Source organism: Heterocephalus glaber, unplaced genomic scaffold (genome assembly GCF_053883595.1).
Source record: "Heterocephalus glaber isolate CG9 unplaced genomic scaffold, H.glaber_assembly_v1.0 deba00001531, whole genome shotgun sequence".
Lineage (NCBI taxonomy): Eukaryota > Metazoa > Chordata > Mammalia > Rodentia > Bathyergidae > Heterocephalus > Heterocephalus glaber.
Genome location: NW_028258329.1, coordinates 6,744,457 through 6,759,664, shown reverse-complemented (window position 1 = coordinate 6,759,664; position 15,208 = coordinate 6,744,457). Strand labels below are relative to the sequence as shown.

Genomic DNA, 15,208 nt, shown 5'->3' with positions numbered 1-15,208 from the left:
CCTGGAAGTCACCGTGACACACCAGGAACCCTGTCGTGATTGAACTAAGCTACCAACCACATTGGTGCAGAGCAGGGGCGAAGGCCAGGGAGAGGCGGGCCCTCAGGCAGCGAGGGGGTGGGGCTGTGCCCGGATGTTGAATGAAGGGTGCGGCAGTCTCCTGGGAGGGCGGTGCCCCTGCTCCTGTTGCGATACAGAAGCATCAGGACACAGATGCAGGCAGATGGAGACGTTTCACAGGGAGAGCAGCAATGTAAAGGACTCCAGCCCAACCCTTGTAGTCCGTGTCTAGAAGGTCAATCAACAAACTCACATAGGAAGTCCTGACCTTCCCTTCCTTAGAGCTCCCGCTGTCTTCTCTTCACTCCTTTCCTGCCGTGGGGGTCTGCGGGCTGGGCTCAGGGCTGTGTGAGCTCCGTGAGTTATTTATTCCTTTGTGTAGTTGGCAGTTCTAGGAAGCGCGAAGTCCCTAACAGAAGCTCACTCGCCATCTGCTGAAGGGGACTGGGTCAATTTCATCTCACAAGTGAAACGCCCGGGCCCACCCCACATTTAAAGGAATTGCATGCCAGAGCTGGCTGGCCGGGGATCAGAGCAGGAAGGGCTGCATTCTACTGGGTGTCGGTCGGCCAGGTGGGTGACAGCTCTTGAGAATGAATGCAAACCACAGGTTCCCTGGTGCCACGCTGTGAATACGGTTCGACCCCTGGAACTCACACAGGAGGAGGAGAAGTGTGATTTCCAGAGTCACGTGTCCATGGTATTTATTAAGGGGGCAGGAACCCCACTGTGCTAGTCAGAGGTGTGACCTTTCGGGAGCTGACCAGGATTAGATAAATTTGTCAGGGTGGGGCCTCCCTGGCACCTCAGGACTCTGCCAGTAGAAGGTAATCACCACATGCAGCCCCTCAACCTTGGATTCTCACAACTGTGAGTAAAGCAAACCTCTTCTCTTTATAAAGTTACCTGCTTCAGGCATCTCATTATAGTACTGAAAAATGGAGTGCTCCAACCAGGGGCCTGTGGGTAGTCTGTTTGCCATTACATTGTCTTTATTCGGTGACACTTCTGGTTGCTGCTGCCACCTCAATAGACTTCTCTAAGTTTCGGGGCTGGGAACACCTGATGCTTTCTCCTGCTAGCACAAGGAGATGGGGTGCCTCTCCCCCACCGCAGCTGTGACAGCCCTGCTCCAAGCGGGGGCAGGATGGGGTCCCAGTGGTGGTGCCTTTGCTGTGTCTCCAGTCCCGGGAGGTGGACACGGCTTGCCTCATGGCTACTGGAGCAGTGGGTACACACCGTGGCACAGCCAGGGCCTCTTTACTGTCAGAGGCCCCTCCAGTACAGGTCACTCATGCCCACGGAGCATGGATGTGCAGTACAGCTGCCAGACTTTCACGCCCACCCAGGGACAAGGCCTGGGACTGAACGATGTGTCACCCCTCGCGCGGGGACAAGCAGCTATGCAGCAGAACTGCATCTACCAGGGCCCAGGCAGGCTGGGGGACCCTGCAGCAGGGAGGGACACAGGCCCCTCCTATTGGCCCCTGAGGACTGGCTTTCGTTTTTTTGTTGTTTTTTTTTACCTCACAGACAGCTTAAAACTGTTATGGAAAAACATTTTATTACACATGTTCAACTTGCTTCCAATGAAATGATTAATTTTTCATGTATAATGGTATCCAATGTTTCTTTTTTTTTTCTTTCAAAACCAGCACCAAGAAGTAAAACAAAAACTACCATGGGTACAGTACATAATGTCAGTTAACTAATGGAAAATATATACATTTGACTCTGCAATGAAAAGAGAGAGAGCAACGATATTATTGGCATTGAGGATCTTTCCTGTCTTCTGCTGATATCAAGCCATGGTCAACCAAGAGGGTTTCATTCGCACCAATGAAAATAGCACCATAAGATCACAAGATGCTAGTTGTTGACACATCTGTGTGACCACAGAGGTACAGTACTGGAGTAACAGTGCAGGGTGGTGTTAACACAGAAACACCACAGAGTGGAGCGGGAACGTCATGATGGTGTCATGACTGATGCCGCTGACAGAAGTGAGCTGGTGGGGTTGAGTGACCATGCCAACATGTGCTAATGGAGCCGAGAGACGTGGAGAACCATGGGGTTTGATAACTGCATTGGGTTCACTCTGAGGGTGTGGGGCTCCTGCCACGGAAGTCCAGCCAGGGTGGCCAGGTGGGCAATTCGAGGCCCAGGGCATGTGCCCACCATGGGTACATGCCTGTTCTTGCCCTCCTTGAGTGGACCTCTGCAGACTGAACAAGGAAGGCCACCATGGCTGCCCTAGCTCTGCTTCTTGGCTCTAAAATGTCACTGTCTCCTAGTGAACAAACAGCACATTTTGGGCTAGAAGAAAACTGACCTCCCCAGGCTCCCCAGAATTTGAGGGTTTAGTGGGAGCAGGTTTAGGGAGTCTGTCTGGAGCAGCGTTTTGCACAGGCCCTGGGGTATCAGCTGGCGGGACACCCTGCAGGGGCTCTTCTGTCTTCATCTTGACGTTCTCTCTGCTTGTTCCACAGAGCACCCAAGGAGTGTTCTCAGCACTCATCCATTCAAGTGGATCCAAATAAATTCCCTGCCATCCCTCCCCCTTCTCCGCTATGGGATAGTAAAAATTAAAAAACAAAACAACCAAACAGCACCAATAAATCAAGAAGCACCTGGAGACCATCCCACAGAACTGACCCAAGGAAGAGCCCCTGTCTGAAAACAGGGAGGAGAAAGTGTGTCTCTCCAGGTAAGGTCTCAGAACAAAAGCACCCATGAAACGCCCACCAGGCTGGTGAGCAAAATAGGCCTCAGGGTTCCCACTCCCTCCTGGGCAGCCTGTGTCTCCTTGCCTCACCAAGGAAGTGGGTCACTAGTGACAGCCATGTAACAGGTAGCATGAGGCTGGGCTGGGGGAGGCACGGTGGGCGTGCAGCCATTCCAGCGGGTGGTGTCCCCCACTGGTCCTTCCCCTGCAGATCCCAGGCCTGAGCTGTGTCCTTAGAGGTCCTGAACATAATCTTAACTTCAGATAAAAGGCCAAGGTCCTCGGTAAACTACTGGGTTGTGATGCAGCGTCTGTGAGGGGCAAAGCTTTGTGGAGTGCTGGCTGGGGTGGGTGCCCCCCAAGACAGAGTGTGAGGGCTGCTTCCCCCCGACCGAGCTGTGCTGAGCTCACCTGTGTTAGGAAGCAGTCCTGTCACCACAATTAGCATATGTCTCCTTGCACAGCACCTTGAAGAGAGGCTCTTAATGCTTCCCTAGGCAGTGGGGAGCTCTGCACCGTAGAGCCTCCCCAGTCCTTCTGGAATGCTCTTCCCACAGGCTTGGTGTGGAGACCCGCGTGGTGGTGCTGGTCTTCCCGTGGTCTATGGACATGTAAATTCTCAGGGGTAAGATTTGCAAGGCAAGACCCAGGATTTCGAGAACATACGTATGTTCTTGCAGATGGGCAGAGAGGCAGAATGGTGTTGTCAGGAAGGCAGGTTAAAAGGAATGTCAGCTCTGGCAGTCCGGCCCTACCAAGGAAAGCATCAGCAGAGTCCTGCTGCCCTCTCTTCTTCCATCCCAGGAGCTGCTGGCTTTCAGAATAAAGCCTCTTCTGACTTACAGTGTCTTATTTTCAGGACATGCCCCCAGGGCAGGAGGACCAAACTCCTCCTCTGACAACTGTCTGCCAGAGAGGTTCCTCTTTGAGGTACATGAATCTCAGAAATTACAATTATTTTATGACTCATGCCTATTTTTTCCTTGCTGCAGAAAGCCATCCAGTGGCTGTTAACAATATATTAAGTACTAAGGGCGCTGTTAAGTCCACTCTCCAGTTCTAAGGAGCTGGATTCCTGGGGCATCCCTACAGGGTGTACTTGGGGAGCCTGGCCACAGGGGTGGTGTGCTTTAGTGGCTGGTGTGCTCTCTGCTCACTACATGCCCGCTGCAGACCTCCAGGCTGAGTGTGGAGCATCTACCGGGCCATGTGTCATGAGCTTGGTGACGAAGGTGGCTGGCGCATCTTGTTGGCATAGAAGTCCCTACAGGTCTGACAGCAGCGCTGGTACCACCGCATGTCCTGGCAGAGGTTCTTTGCTCGGATGACCCGGCAATACACTGTCCACTGGTCCCGCGTGCATTTGTAGGTCAGTGCAGCTAGGGGGACAGTGGAGAGACAGTACTCGGGTTAGGGAAAGCAGGAACATGTCCCTTATGCATGCACAGAGGTGGCCCCTGGCAGGGGCATCACTGATGGTTGTACCCCTGTGTCCAACCCAACTGAACCCTGTTTGTCCCCAGCTGCCTGAGTTCCTGACCTCTGAGAACAATCACAGCCCACTCCTGTGTACATCCTGCAGCCCCCAGCCCGAGCCCGGGAGCAATGCCTACTCTGCTAGGATGTGACACCCCTGCCCCACCTCAGGTCACAGTGCAGGAGATCCCACCTGGAACCCCCGAATTCAGGCTGGTTGTGTTCTCTACCAGGTTGTCACTATTTACCTGACATCTGGTGCCGGTCTACGGCCCCCTTCCAGGCTATAAGCACCAGTGGCCTCATCGCCTCCAGCCCAGTACAGCCCTCTTCCCAGCATCTCCTCTGCCTGGATCCCACTGCTCGCCATGGGAGGAGCTGCCTCTGCCCCTCCTAGGAAGCCCACCTCAGTAACTTGGCCTGCAGCCCTTCAAGCCAAGACGCCTCATCCTTTCCTGTAGCATGGCTAGGTCACACTGCAAGCTAGATCATGCCTCTCTGTGGCCAGAACTGGCTTTGTTCAATTTTCAGAGCCTCTCTGACCTTGAGTGCTTTCTCCAGAGCCAGACCAATGGGAAGAGGTCCCCTGTGATCGGGCCTTTGTTGCCCTCTGCTCTTGCCCCCGCCCCCACCCCCCTCCCGATTCATTCTGCTTTACCTGACACCGGATGCTAACTTGTGCCGCCCACATCACAGTCTTCCTCTCCAATCTCTCCCAACCAAAAGCTCACCTTGGTTCCTTTTTGTCAACACCCTCACATGACATTTACAAATTCACTCATCTCGCCGGCCTCTTGGACCTCACCTGGCATGATGGTATTCCTGTCATTCTCATCACCACTCTCCTCCCAGATTAGAGACAGTGAGTTTGGATGACGACCACACACATACACACACCGGAGGAGGTCCACACCCAAAATAACCAGAGACCCTGAGACAGTTCCTAGACAGGACCCTAGATGGAGCCGTGAGCCCAGTCACGGAGATTGGAAAACATGACAAAACACTATCCAGTACATTCTCACTGGCTCCAGACAGGGCCTCCGTTCAGTCTGTCCACTTTGACAAACTCTGAGAGCTCTATCCAGTCCAGCCCATCATGGCCTGCCTAACGAAAGCCCTCGAGGCCCATACTAGCCTAGGCTCTTCCTCACCTGAGGGCCAACTCCTTCTCAAGACTTACTTCATTTCTCAGTCTTCCCCACACAATTCAAGGGTGGTGCTCAAACCCCTATGGCTGATCTCATGACCACTGCGCCTCAGGGTCCATCAAAGCCAAGAACTTCAGAGGCCTGCCGAAAAGCCTCCAATGAATCTGCCCTCCAGCTTCTCACAAGCCCCCCCCCCCCCCCCCGCCCCGCCCCGCCCCAGGCCAGTTACCCAAACAAAAGCCTAGACTCCCTGGGCCTTGCTTTCCATGTGGCGAAACAGGGCACTGGGCAAAGCAATGCCCAAATCTGCTGCGGCCCACAAACCCTGTTCCCTCTGCAGCTTAAAGGGCCACTGGAAGATGGACTGTCCCCACTCCCGCACCCTGCCGACTTCATGGGGCTTGTTTTACCAGCCAAAGATGGACAGGGTCCCATGGCTCTTGCACCTACAGCCAGCCGGTCACCACGCACGGGCCCAGGGTAACTTCTGGTGGAGGGCGAGTCCATCTCCTATCTCCTGGCACCGCGGCCATTGAATCCTCTCTGTCCACGTTCCCAGGACCTGCACTTTAATATTGGCGGGGGGCTGACCGGCAGCCTCTTCATCCCTGCATGACAGCACCTTTAAAGCTCTCCCCTTCCCCTCCTGGGACAGAATCTCCTCCTCCAGCTCTGGGCAACATCTTCCCAAATCCCCCTTTCCTCTTCACGCGCTCCAGCGTTCTCTTGCCGCCGCCTTCCCCAGTCCCTCACCTCGCCCAGCTCCCACGACCTTCTCACCCGCACTCCCATGGAGCCCGCCTCCGGCTGGGCTGTGTGCTCAGCTCACCCGGGCAGCCCTCCCCGAGGGTTCAGGGACAGCCCCCACTTATTCTGCCAGGCTCTCAGCCATGCTCTTGACCGGATTCCACCTCCCAACAACGTCTTAATCTGCAGCCCCTCTCCTTCCTCAGCCTAGCGGGCTTTCTCCGTCTTTGGGCTCTCAACTTTGGCCTTGTGGCCAGACTGCTTTAGAAGGCCTCCCGCAGACCCCGTACCCTGGTGCCCTTCCCGGCTCGGTATCATTCACAGCTGCCTTCGAACCCCCTACCATACCTCAGCCACTTTCCCAACAGCCATAAATCCCCATCCTACAGCCAGACCATACCAGCTTCATCTATCAAAGCTCTTTCCAAACCCCCAGTGGGCACTGGGCGCTCTGACTCTGGACACACAAGTGGGACCCAGTCGCTCCCCCCAAACCACTCCTCAACACCCCAGCACTCTTCCTGGCTTCCTCCCTGCGTTCTACTCTCACCTAAACTCCCAAAGACCCCGACGCCTCACTCTGCTGCTTCCCTTGTTCCCAGAGCTCAGCCAGTCAGCTGCACCATCCCTGGCCAGACTCACTACCCCTGACCCTCCTCCATATACGAACCCTGCCAGGACAGCCCAGAGGTCTGAGGCCTTTGGAGCTAAGGCATGCTTGGCCCTTGCTTCTGGGCCCCATCCGCCCACTCGTTCCCCGATAGATGACTCTGTTACTCCAGGACCTGCGTCCCCTCCTCAAGCGCACGCTGACGCTCTCCTTCCTCTGCCCCTCCACTCCCTGCTCAAAACCCTACCTTCAGGCTGTTCGGTGCTGACTGCAGGTTTCTCCCAGAAAGCGACCTGTTCTCTTGATGCTCTGGCTCACTGAATTCGCTCACTCGACCCCTTCCCTCATACAAACCCCCTTTCTCTCCCCCAGACTCAACGGCACTCCCCCAAATAATCACTGACCTCTGGCTCCAGAACACCTGCATAGAGTTCACTCCAATAGATCAGCCTCTTCACCTTCTGCCTCCTCTTTCTACGAGTCCAGCCAGCATGTCACCTGTTAATCGGCCCCTGCCCTGCCCCGCCCCACCCATGGTAATCAGAACAGCCACCCTGTTGGCACCAGGCCAGGCAGCCTAAGAGTCTCCATTCACCATTTCTGAGCTCTCTCCAAACAGGTAGCTGAACATCTCAAAACTCTCCAACCTTCAAGCTGACAACCTCAGTTCCCAACTGAGAACAAATAAAACCCACCGTAACCCACTGTAGTGCACAAAACACCTCTTGTTCAGGTTGTTCCCAGAATTCAACACCCTCCTGACCGCCCCGCGGTCTGCCTTGCCTGATGAGCTCCCCCATCTGCTTCACTATTTCTCTACCCTCTCTAAAGCAAGTATCACAAGTCTCTAGAGCTCACTAACCTGCAAGATCAAATCGATTCGCTTGAGTCCAGTGCTACTCAGTGGCCCTTGTGGTGGAGGATGCTGTGACTGCTGGCATTTATGGAGCAGGGGACACCAAAGGACCCCTAAAAGCATGAAGTCCACTGTGAACAAGTGGCCCACATCTCCTCCAGGGTCTTGGTCGCGTGGAGAGGTAGCCCTGCTCACAGGATGTCCCTGGAGGACACCAGGCAGGCTCATGCTGGCACAAGCCATGAATCACCTCTCCAAAGCCCCAAAGCCACCGTCAGTCCCAACAGAGGTGCTCTGAAGCCCCTTCGTTTGGGTGAAGTCCTGTGTGAGGGAAGGAGCTTTGGGGAGGAATATAGTTTTGGGGGGTTTCTGTTTGGAAAAGCAGAAAATGAAACGAATTCATCAGATCAATATTAAATGCTCCTCTTCCTCTTGTCCCACACTGGCCTGGAGCACGGACAGGTGAAGGGCCAGGTCCTGAGCACTGAGGTCCCAACTGCTTACACCGAAACTGCAGCCTCTCCACTGTGCGTGTGTCCCACGTGGCTGTCCTCAGGGCCCACTGAACGACTCCCAGGATCTCCATTTCCAGAAAGGAGCATCTCCCTTCACCTTCCCCATGGGTTCCCCAGGAACCCTAATACATTTCAGAGGCGTTGTCTTTTGTGGGTAGAGGGGCCAGTGGGATGCTAAAGGGACTGCATTTGAGACTGCAGTTAGCAAATATCTCTACCTTAATCAGTGAAATTCTGTCTCTGAATTTTTTTCTGGGTTTTTTTTTGAGACAGGATCTTGCTGAGCTGATCAGGCAGGACTCAAACTTGTGATCCTCCTGCTGCGGGCTTCTGAATGCTCTTCTACAGAACTGACAAGTGTCAGCCTCTCCAGGGCTCAGTGAAAGCCCAAGAAGGTGGCTTTCCGGCTTACAAAATTCCACGGCCAGCAGGGACTCCCTGGCCCGGGGACACAGGGCCCCTGGAGACCAGGCCCAAGGGAGGCACTCACCGAGGCGAGGGGAGGTGATGGTGTTCACATTGATCTTGTCGTTGCAGACCTCCTGGTGACACTGTCTGTAGGCTGCTGGCTTCAAGAGGGTGGGACACTCGCTGCCGTGACGCCCAGTGACTTTGTGCATGCACTGCACCACCCGGGACTGCAGCCCCTTCCCGCAGGTAGACGAGCACTGTGGAGAGAGGGACAGCCTGAGCTGAAGGGCGGGGCGGGCGCCCCTCCGTGCAGCTGCCCTTGCGCCTGCCTCCACATCACATAGTGCCTGCGATATTTGCAGGGCAGTGAGCCCAGCTGCCTGCTGGAAGACTGTTTCACCATGCAGGGACTACACGTTTAGGTCCTGTCCCCAAATTCATGTCGCTTCCCTGCCCTGAAGTGGGATAGTATTAGGAGGGAGGGATTTGGAAGTGATCAGGTTAGATGAAGTCATGATGGCAGGACCCTCACGCTGGGACTAGTGTCCTTGCAGGAAGGGAAAGAGACTGGCACGTTCCCTGAACTACGTGAGGACACAGAAAGACAGCTGTGTGCAGCATGGAGGACGGCCTTCACTACACACCAGCTTCCCTGGCCCCTGGACCTTAGACTTCCAGCCTTTGGAACTGTGTGAAATAAAGCCACCTCTGGTATTTTGTGACAGCAGCCCAGGCTAAGACACAAGATGACTACTGAAATATCCATTTATCCTGGTTGCCTTTCATCTCTTGCCCCGGTTCTGAGCACACAGCTGGGCTTTGAAACTCTCCAGACAGTGGCGGGATGGTTCAGTGGACCCAGAAGGGCCTGATCAACACAGGGGTCGCCCAAGCATTTCCCGCTGCCTGAGCCTCTGGAGCCTTTGCCGGTCCTGGGCACGGAGAGGGGCCCAGTCATGGATTTCCCACAGCCTGGAGGTTTGGGCCAAGGATTAAGTTAAAATAAAATGCAACCTTTCTTGTATAGCAGAGTCCCGGACTCATATTTGAGACCACCAGTTAATTTTGACACCAAATCCCCAGTTACTGGCATTTCCAGCACAGGACGCCCAGTTTACAAGAAGGTCAGTGTGGCTGGACAGATGATCCCAAGTTCCCAGGGAGTGAACTGGGGTGAAGGATTATGTGTTCTGTGCTTCTGTTCTCCCTTCTGTTCTTCACATTCTTTTAAAGTGCATCGTGACCTTTCAGTCAACCATGGATGACACACGACAGTGGTCCCAGAAGATTTTAATGGAGCTAATAACTTCCTATCACTGGGTGATGTCATAACTGTCCTGATGTCAAAGCTTAATACATCAGTCACATGGTGGTGATGCTGGTATAAACAAACCTGCTGCCCTGCCAGCCGTATCTAAAGAACAGCACAGTCAGTTACGTTCAGGATGTAGCACTTGGTAACAAATGGCTTTGGTACTGGCTATGTCACATCAGCAGCGGCCTCATGCATCCTATGTTCCCAGGGTTTCTTGGTTGCACCCACAGGCCATGTGCAGTGATTGACCCAGCTCACCCAGGTTTGCATATGGCAAACCCACCCAATGGATTCCCCCAATGCCACATTTCTGAGTACTACCTGTCCCTGTTGCTAAGTGGAGCACAACTGTATTTCCCAGGAAGGACCTGCCAGCTTGCAAAGTCCTCGCCCCGACCCTGCTCCCTGAGCTCCTGAGTCTGCTCACTCTCTTGGGAGCTCCTGGAACTGTCTCCCCACTATGCTGCTCTCTTCCCAAGCAGGGAACGATAGCCACATGCTCACCTCCTTCATGTGATATCCCCAGCGTTCGTCCCCATAACCCCTGATTTATGGGGTTCTGAGAGCACTCTGCAAACTTTAATACAACCCCGGTCTTGGAGCAGCAGCCCAGCTAGAGTTAATAATGGCACCTCGGGTGGAGAGGGGAGCAGGCCTGTCCTTGGAATGCTGCATGCGGTGGTAGTGGGGACGCCAAGTGCTGCCTGGGTCATGTGTTTTCCTCTGTCTCCCCCACAGCAGCGGGGCCACAGCCTGTGCTGGAGGAAGGGCCGTGTGTGTGCACGGGGATGTCAGAGGTACTGTCATGCCCCAAGTCAGCAGTGTCTACTCCCTTTCTAAGGGGCTTTTTCTAACAAGTGACTCCCTCTGCTTTCTTGTCCGACAAGCAGGATCACGTTGAGGCTTTCACTTTAGAAAGATAAGCATCCAGAGGTAAAGTTGCTCTGAAGGGAGACCAATCTTCAAATCACAGGAGAGGTGGCCAAAATACAAGTAGCTCCCCGTGGGCCCCGCATGTTCAAACTAGCACGGGCTCTGTCTCCACCAGGTGAAGCTGCCCTGTGGCTCTCTGCTGCTCACCTGGCTCCATATCCCCATAAAGCCACCAGAGCCTGCTCATGTCCTTGCGAGTTCATCACGCATTACGGGTGTAGATTCCTGGGCTTCATCCCCATCCCCAACCTCAGGGGGTGGCATCAGAGTGCACGGAGGTCTAAAGGGTGCCGAGTTTGGAGAGATGGGGTCACACAGGAAGTTCCCACCAGAAGCAAGACCTTGAACTTGGGACAGGTGCTCCAACAGTGGAAGCAAGGGTCTCCTCCATGGAACTAGCTGGTGAGCTTTAAAATACCCCCATATCTCAGACTGTCCAGGGGCAGTGTGTGGACATCAGTTTTAAAGATTCTCCAGGTGGCTGCAATGGGCAGCTGGAACCGAGAGCCCCTGGCTTAAGCTGAGTTTCTGCCCAGTGCCCGGTATAGAATGCAAGGAGCTCTCTTTTCCTCCTACAAAGTAGCTGTATATTTATATACAGATACGGATAATTAAGCCAGAATGACATCCAGCTGCAGCTTTGACCGCTGTGTTTATTATATATAGGTGACAGGTGTGCTTGGACACAAGCGGCAAAGACTTTGTCAAAATTATTCTTAGGAAAGAGCAAGTTGCTTGATGTTGGAACAAAACCTCTCTCAGCTCGGAGTGGGGGTGCGGAGTGCTCCCCATTACTTTGTAGTCCAAGTGCTGTTGGGGAAAAGGCCACTCACCCAAATGGCCACCATCGGGGCTCATTACAGATCGAATCTAACTGCCTACTCCCGGAGACAGGGCTTCATAAGCAAAAGCACACACTCAGGAGGGAGAGCTGGGATCTTCCCGTTCTTTCACCGAGAGGGGAGCAGCAAGGCTGGGCAGTGGGTTCCCAAAGAGGAGACACCCAGGCCCTCCCGGCCGGGCTGAGTCACCCTGAGTCAGCTACAGGGCTGCTCGAGTGCTGGGAAGGGTTTAGGTTTCTTCTGCAGCATCATTAATGTATGCGGCCTTTGGGACAAGGGCTTAGTCCTGTGGGTCTATCAAAACCAAGTGCAAAATTGACTTACGAACAAGTTCCATTCCGAGAGAACGTCGATAAGTCAGATCCGTGTGTAATCCACCAGTGAATCTTACGCAGTACACCTGTGAAAGTTTGCAGCTGGAATGTTTATGTCAGGGACTTACTGTAAAACGCAGGTGTTGAGAGCGACCTTGAAAACAGACGTCTCTGAAAGCTCTCGGTCCCAGTCACGGGCTCTAGGGCCAAGGGAAAGGCTGGCACTTGCGACATCTCCAGCACATGTGGGTGCTTCCCGTGGCTCCCTCGTGGGATTCCACGACTGGGTGGCAATTCCTGAGGCTGACGCTGCCCACTGAACTTGGCAGAAGCCAGGTCTTGCGCAAGGGCAGAGTTGGTGCATGCAAGGGAGACAGGCTCTGCCGGCCGGGCCCATCCCACGGCCTGACTTCCATCTCCCTGCGTGAATTACAGGTTGTGCTGGGGACGGGCTTTTGATGGGAGGTCACTGACTCCCCAGCTCCTCCATTTACTCATTAGCTTCCCTAGCATGGATCACTTGTTTTTAATTTTCCAGTCTATAGAAAGAACTGCTCCCTGAGCTCACGGCGGGTGGGGCATCGCCACACCTCTCAACAGGGACAAGTGTCAGGTCTCGGTGCTGTCTAGCGCCCCCATAGGCCGGGCCAGGCCAGGCGGGGTGAGGGTCCCCTCGGGCCAGTGCTCCTGGTAGGGATTTTGCTTTTCTGGATCAGATTTTGTCATCTTTTAGCTGGAGTCCTAGGGGGTGCTGTTCCCACAGCTGAGGGCCTCGAATGGCTTTGGTTCACTTGGGGGAACTTTTGCAAACATAGGACAGTGTGAGTCTTACCCACCCAGGAGCAGGGGGGCCTCCGAGTGTGAGAGGAGACAGACAGGTTGCAAGAGCCATCGCATTGCAGCTGATGAGCTGCGGGCGGACGTCTATACGGGAACTTGGAAAAGCAGCCATTTCAAAATGGACTGTATCTTTGCATCTGGTTTCTGGGACCAATTTTCCTTCTCAGGTATTCTATAGCAAGGGTTACCCATGCCATTAATAAAGACGGAGGATTCTGCCCACCCCCTTGGTGTAAGCGGCAGTGCCCACCTTCCACACTCCCTGCGTTTTCATTTGAAGTGGTGCCAAGCCTGCCTTTGACCTAAAACCCACACAAAACACATCCTCCTGCCCAGAGGTGTGCTGGGAAAGCTGTGGGTGGAGAGCAGGTGGTGGTAGCGGTGGGAGAAGGGCCTGCGGAGATGGGGTAACCTTCTTACAAGTTGTGTGACCTAAGGCAAATGACTGGACCTATCTGAGCCGCCATCTCTTTGAAGCATGAGGATAATAAAGCTTTCCTTGCAGAACTTTCCATAAGCAAACACAGCATGGAATCAGTGTCTAGCGGTGGGGGGGGGGGTCTGTGAAACTGTGTGCCTCAACAGTTATGGTATTGGTATTATTAACAATAGCAAAGGCACAGCCAAGACGAAAGAGAGCCAGCCAGGGAGGCCCTGGAGCCCGGGAGGGACACCCCACTGCCTGGTCTCCTCCTCAGCCTCCTGGGCTGCCAGGCTGTCTATGCCATCATAGGAGGAGCAGTCAGAGGCTGGCTTGGCCCTGAAGACAATGTGATTCCAGAGGAGACTAAAGGGGTGGCTTTGGCGCAGTGCCTTACCTCCTAGGACCCCAGCTCACTGGTGTTAAGGGTAACACAGGCTCAGGTGGTGGATTCCATCCTGTTGGGCTCCCAGCGGCACCAGCTTTAATTAAATGGTGAGGAGAATGCAGCATCTCCTGATAGCATCACATTTTGCCCCAAGCATCACTGTGAAGCCATTTTTCAAGCTTTACAATCTAAGCAAACAGATCTATAAAAAAACATATCTGGTCCTGTTTAAAGCACTCTTGTGGATGGGTACTTTTTTCAAGTGGCTCATTCCATCAACATTTAATGTGGCTTCCTGAGACTCAGCTAACGGAGACAGAAATGGAAGCAGCCATAAAGTCACCCTAAATTCAGGCTCCTAGCCAGACAGCCTAAGTACGTGTAGCCCCCTCCCGTCCCTTCCAGAGCAACACTTAGAGCGCATATCTCATGCCCTGCCTGGTGACACAGCAGCCGGTGTCCGTCTGCCAGCCCTTCCTGAGCAGGAAGGGTGAGTCAAAGCCACTCGGTGAGGAGATGCCAGCGAATAAACCACAGTGAAATAAAAAACATTTTGATGGTCAAGGAGCAGAAAGTTCATGGTAACAGGAAAGAGGAGGGAGATGCAATTTGGATTTGGTAATATGCTTTTCATGCAAATTAGGAAGAGACTGTTGGAAAAGGGATTTGACCAAAGGAGATGAGATTTCTGCACAAAAGAGGAAGGCCCTTGTTTCTCAGATCCACGTGACAGCGAGACAACGTGCAAGCATTCCTGGCTTGGCCTTTTTAGAGTAACAATAAAGACAACAGCAAACAGCAGACATGGCAACAAAGCTCACCACCTGCCTGTGAACCATGTTCTTAACCTTATGTGTAGTCTTATTAGTTCTCACGAGAACAGCCACTGTGGCCAGGGCAGAGCTTGGCACACAGGAGGTGCTCAATAAATGCACCTGTAGGGGTCGTGCCCCCACTTTTCTGAGAGGCAGAGTCGAGGCCCAGAGCATCCACCTAACTCTTTCCAAGCCACGCAGCCGTAGCCTCACACACCGTCCTGCCACAGCACCCCACCCAGGGGGGTCTCCATCACTGCCCTGGCGACACCCTCCACCATGCAGGGGCCCCCTTGCCCTGGGCTCTCCCAGCTCTGAGTCCAATGGGGTGTTTGTGGGATTAGCTAAAGGAGACTGAGAATCTTAGGAGAAAGAAGATGCTGCCAGGAGGACCTCTGCTTCCAGCTGAGTGGGTTCAGGCCAGGCTGCCCTGCGCAGGGGCTGGGCAGGCAGGGTCCACGATGGGGTCACGAGGCAGGGAAGAACCAGCTCCCTGTGCACAAGAAAAGCACCCACTGCCTCCCGGAGTGATTCGCAGAAGATGGGGTGGGGGATACCGGCAGTCACCCGCTTCTGTTTGTGTCTGGAGAGCGCTTCGCTGGTGAAATGTCAAAAGTTCTTCAAAGGCATTTTTGACACATTTTCCTCCCAGACTTGGCATAAGCCATGAAAACCTCAGACAGAAGGTGTTGAAACCTGAAATAGCAGGTCTCAACAATAATGAACATCCCTGCACTGCTCAGGCTAGCTCTGAAATGGAAAATGCTTCCTTATACACACACACACACA

At 53.9% G+C, this 15,208-nt stretch overlaps 1 protein-coding gene and 1 long non-coding RNA gene across 21 annotated transcripts in view; one reads left to right on the top strand and one right to left on the bottom strand.

The window, feature by feature from the left end:
• LOC106010010 (uncharacterized) overlaps positions 1 to 9,575 on the top strand; it is a 38,902-nt gene extending 29,327 nt beyond the window's left edge. For 7 of the 14 annotated variants that reach the window (XR_015441673.1, XR_015441671.1, XR_015441666.1 and 4 more), the window contains 3 exons: positions 1,716 to 1,961; positions 2,550 to 3,715; positions 8,414 to 9,575. This is a non-coding gene — a long non-coding RNA (uncharacterized LOC106010010). Of the gene's footprint in view, positions 1 to 442; positions 634 to 1,715; positions 1,962 to 2,549; positions 3,716 to 8,413 lie in introns of all 14 variants that reach the window. The other 7 variants (XR_015441672.1, XR_015441665.1, XR_015441675.1 and 4 more) reach the window with 7 other exon arrangements.
• The window catches only part of Adamts17 (ADAM metallopeptidase with thrombospondin type 1 motif 17), a 321,741-nt gene continuing 308,136 nt past the window's right edge, over positions 1,604 to 15,208 (bottom strand). For 2 of the 7 annotated variants that reach the window (XR_015441655.1, XR_015441660.1), the window contains 2 exons: positions 7,174 to 8,808; positions 4,062 to 4,164 (listed from right to left, as the gene is read on the bottom strand). Coding sequence is in view for 2 of the 7 variants with exons in the window: in XM_004852682.4 (XP_004852739.1) it covers positions 3,998 to 4,164; positions 8,631 to 8,808 (345 nt within the window). In the remaining 5 variants the exon portion in view is untranslated. Of the gene's footprint in view, positions 4,165 to 7,173; positions 8,809 to 15,208 lie in introns of all 7 variants that reach the window. The other 5 variants (XM_021264753.2, XR_015441659.1, XR_015441658.1 and 2 more) reach the window with 5 other exon arrangements.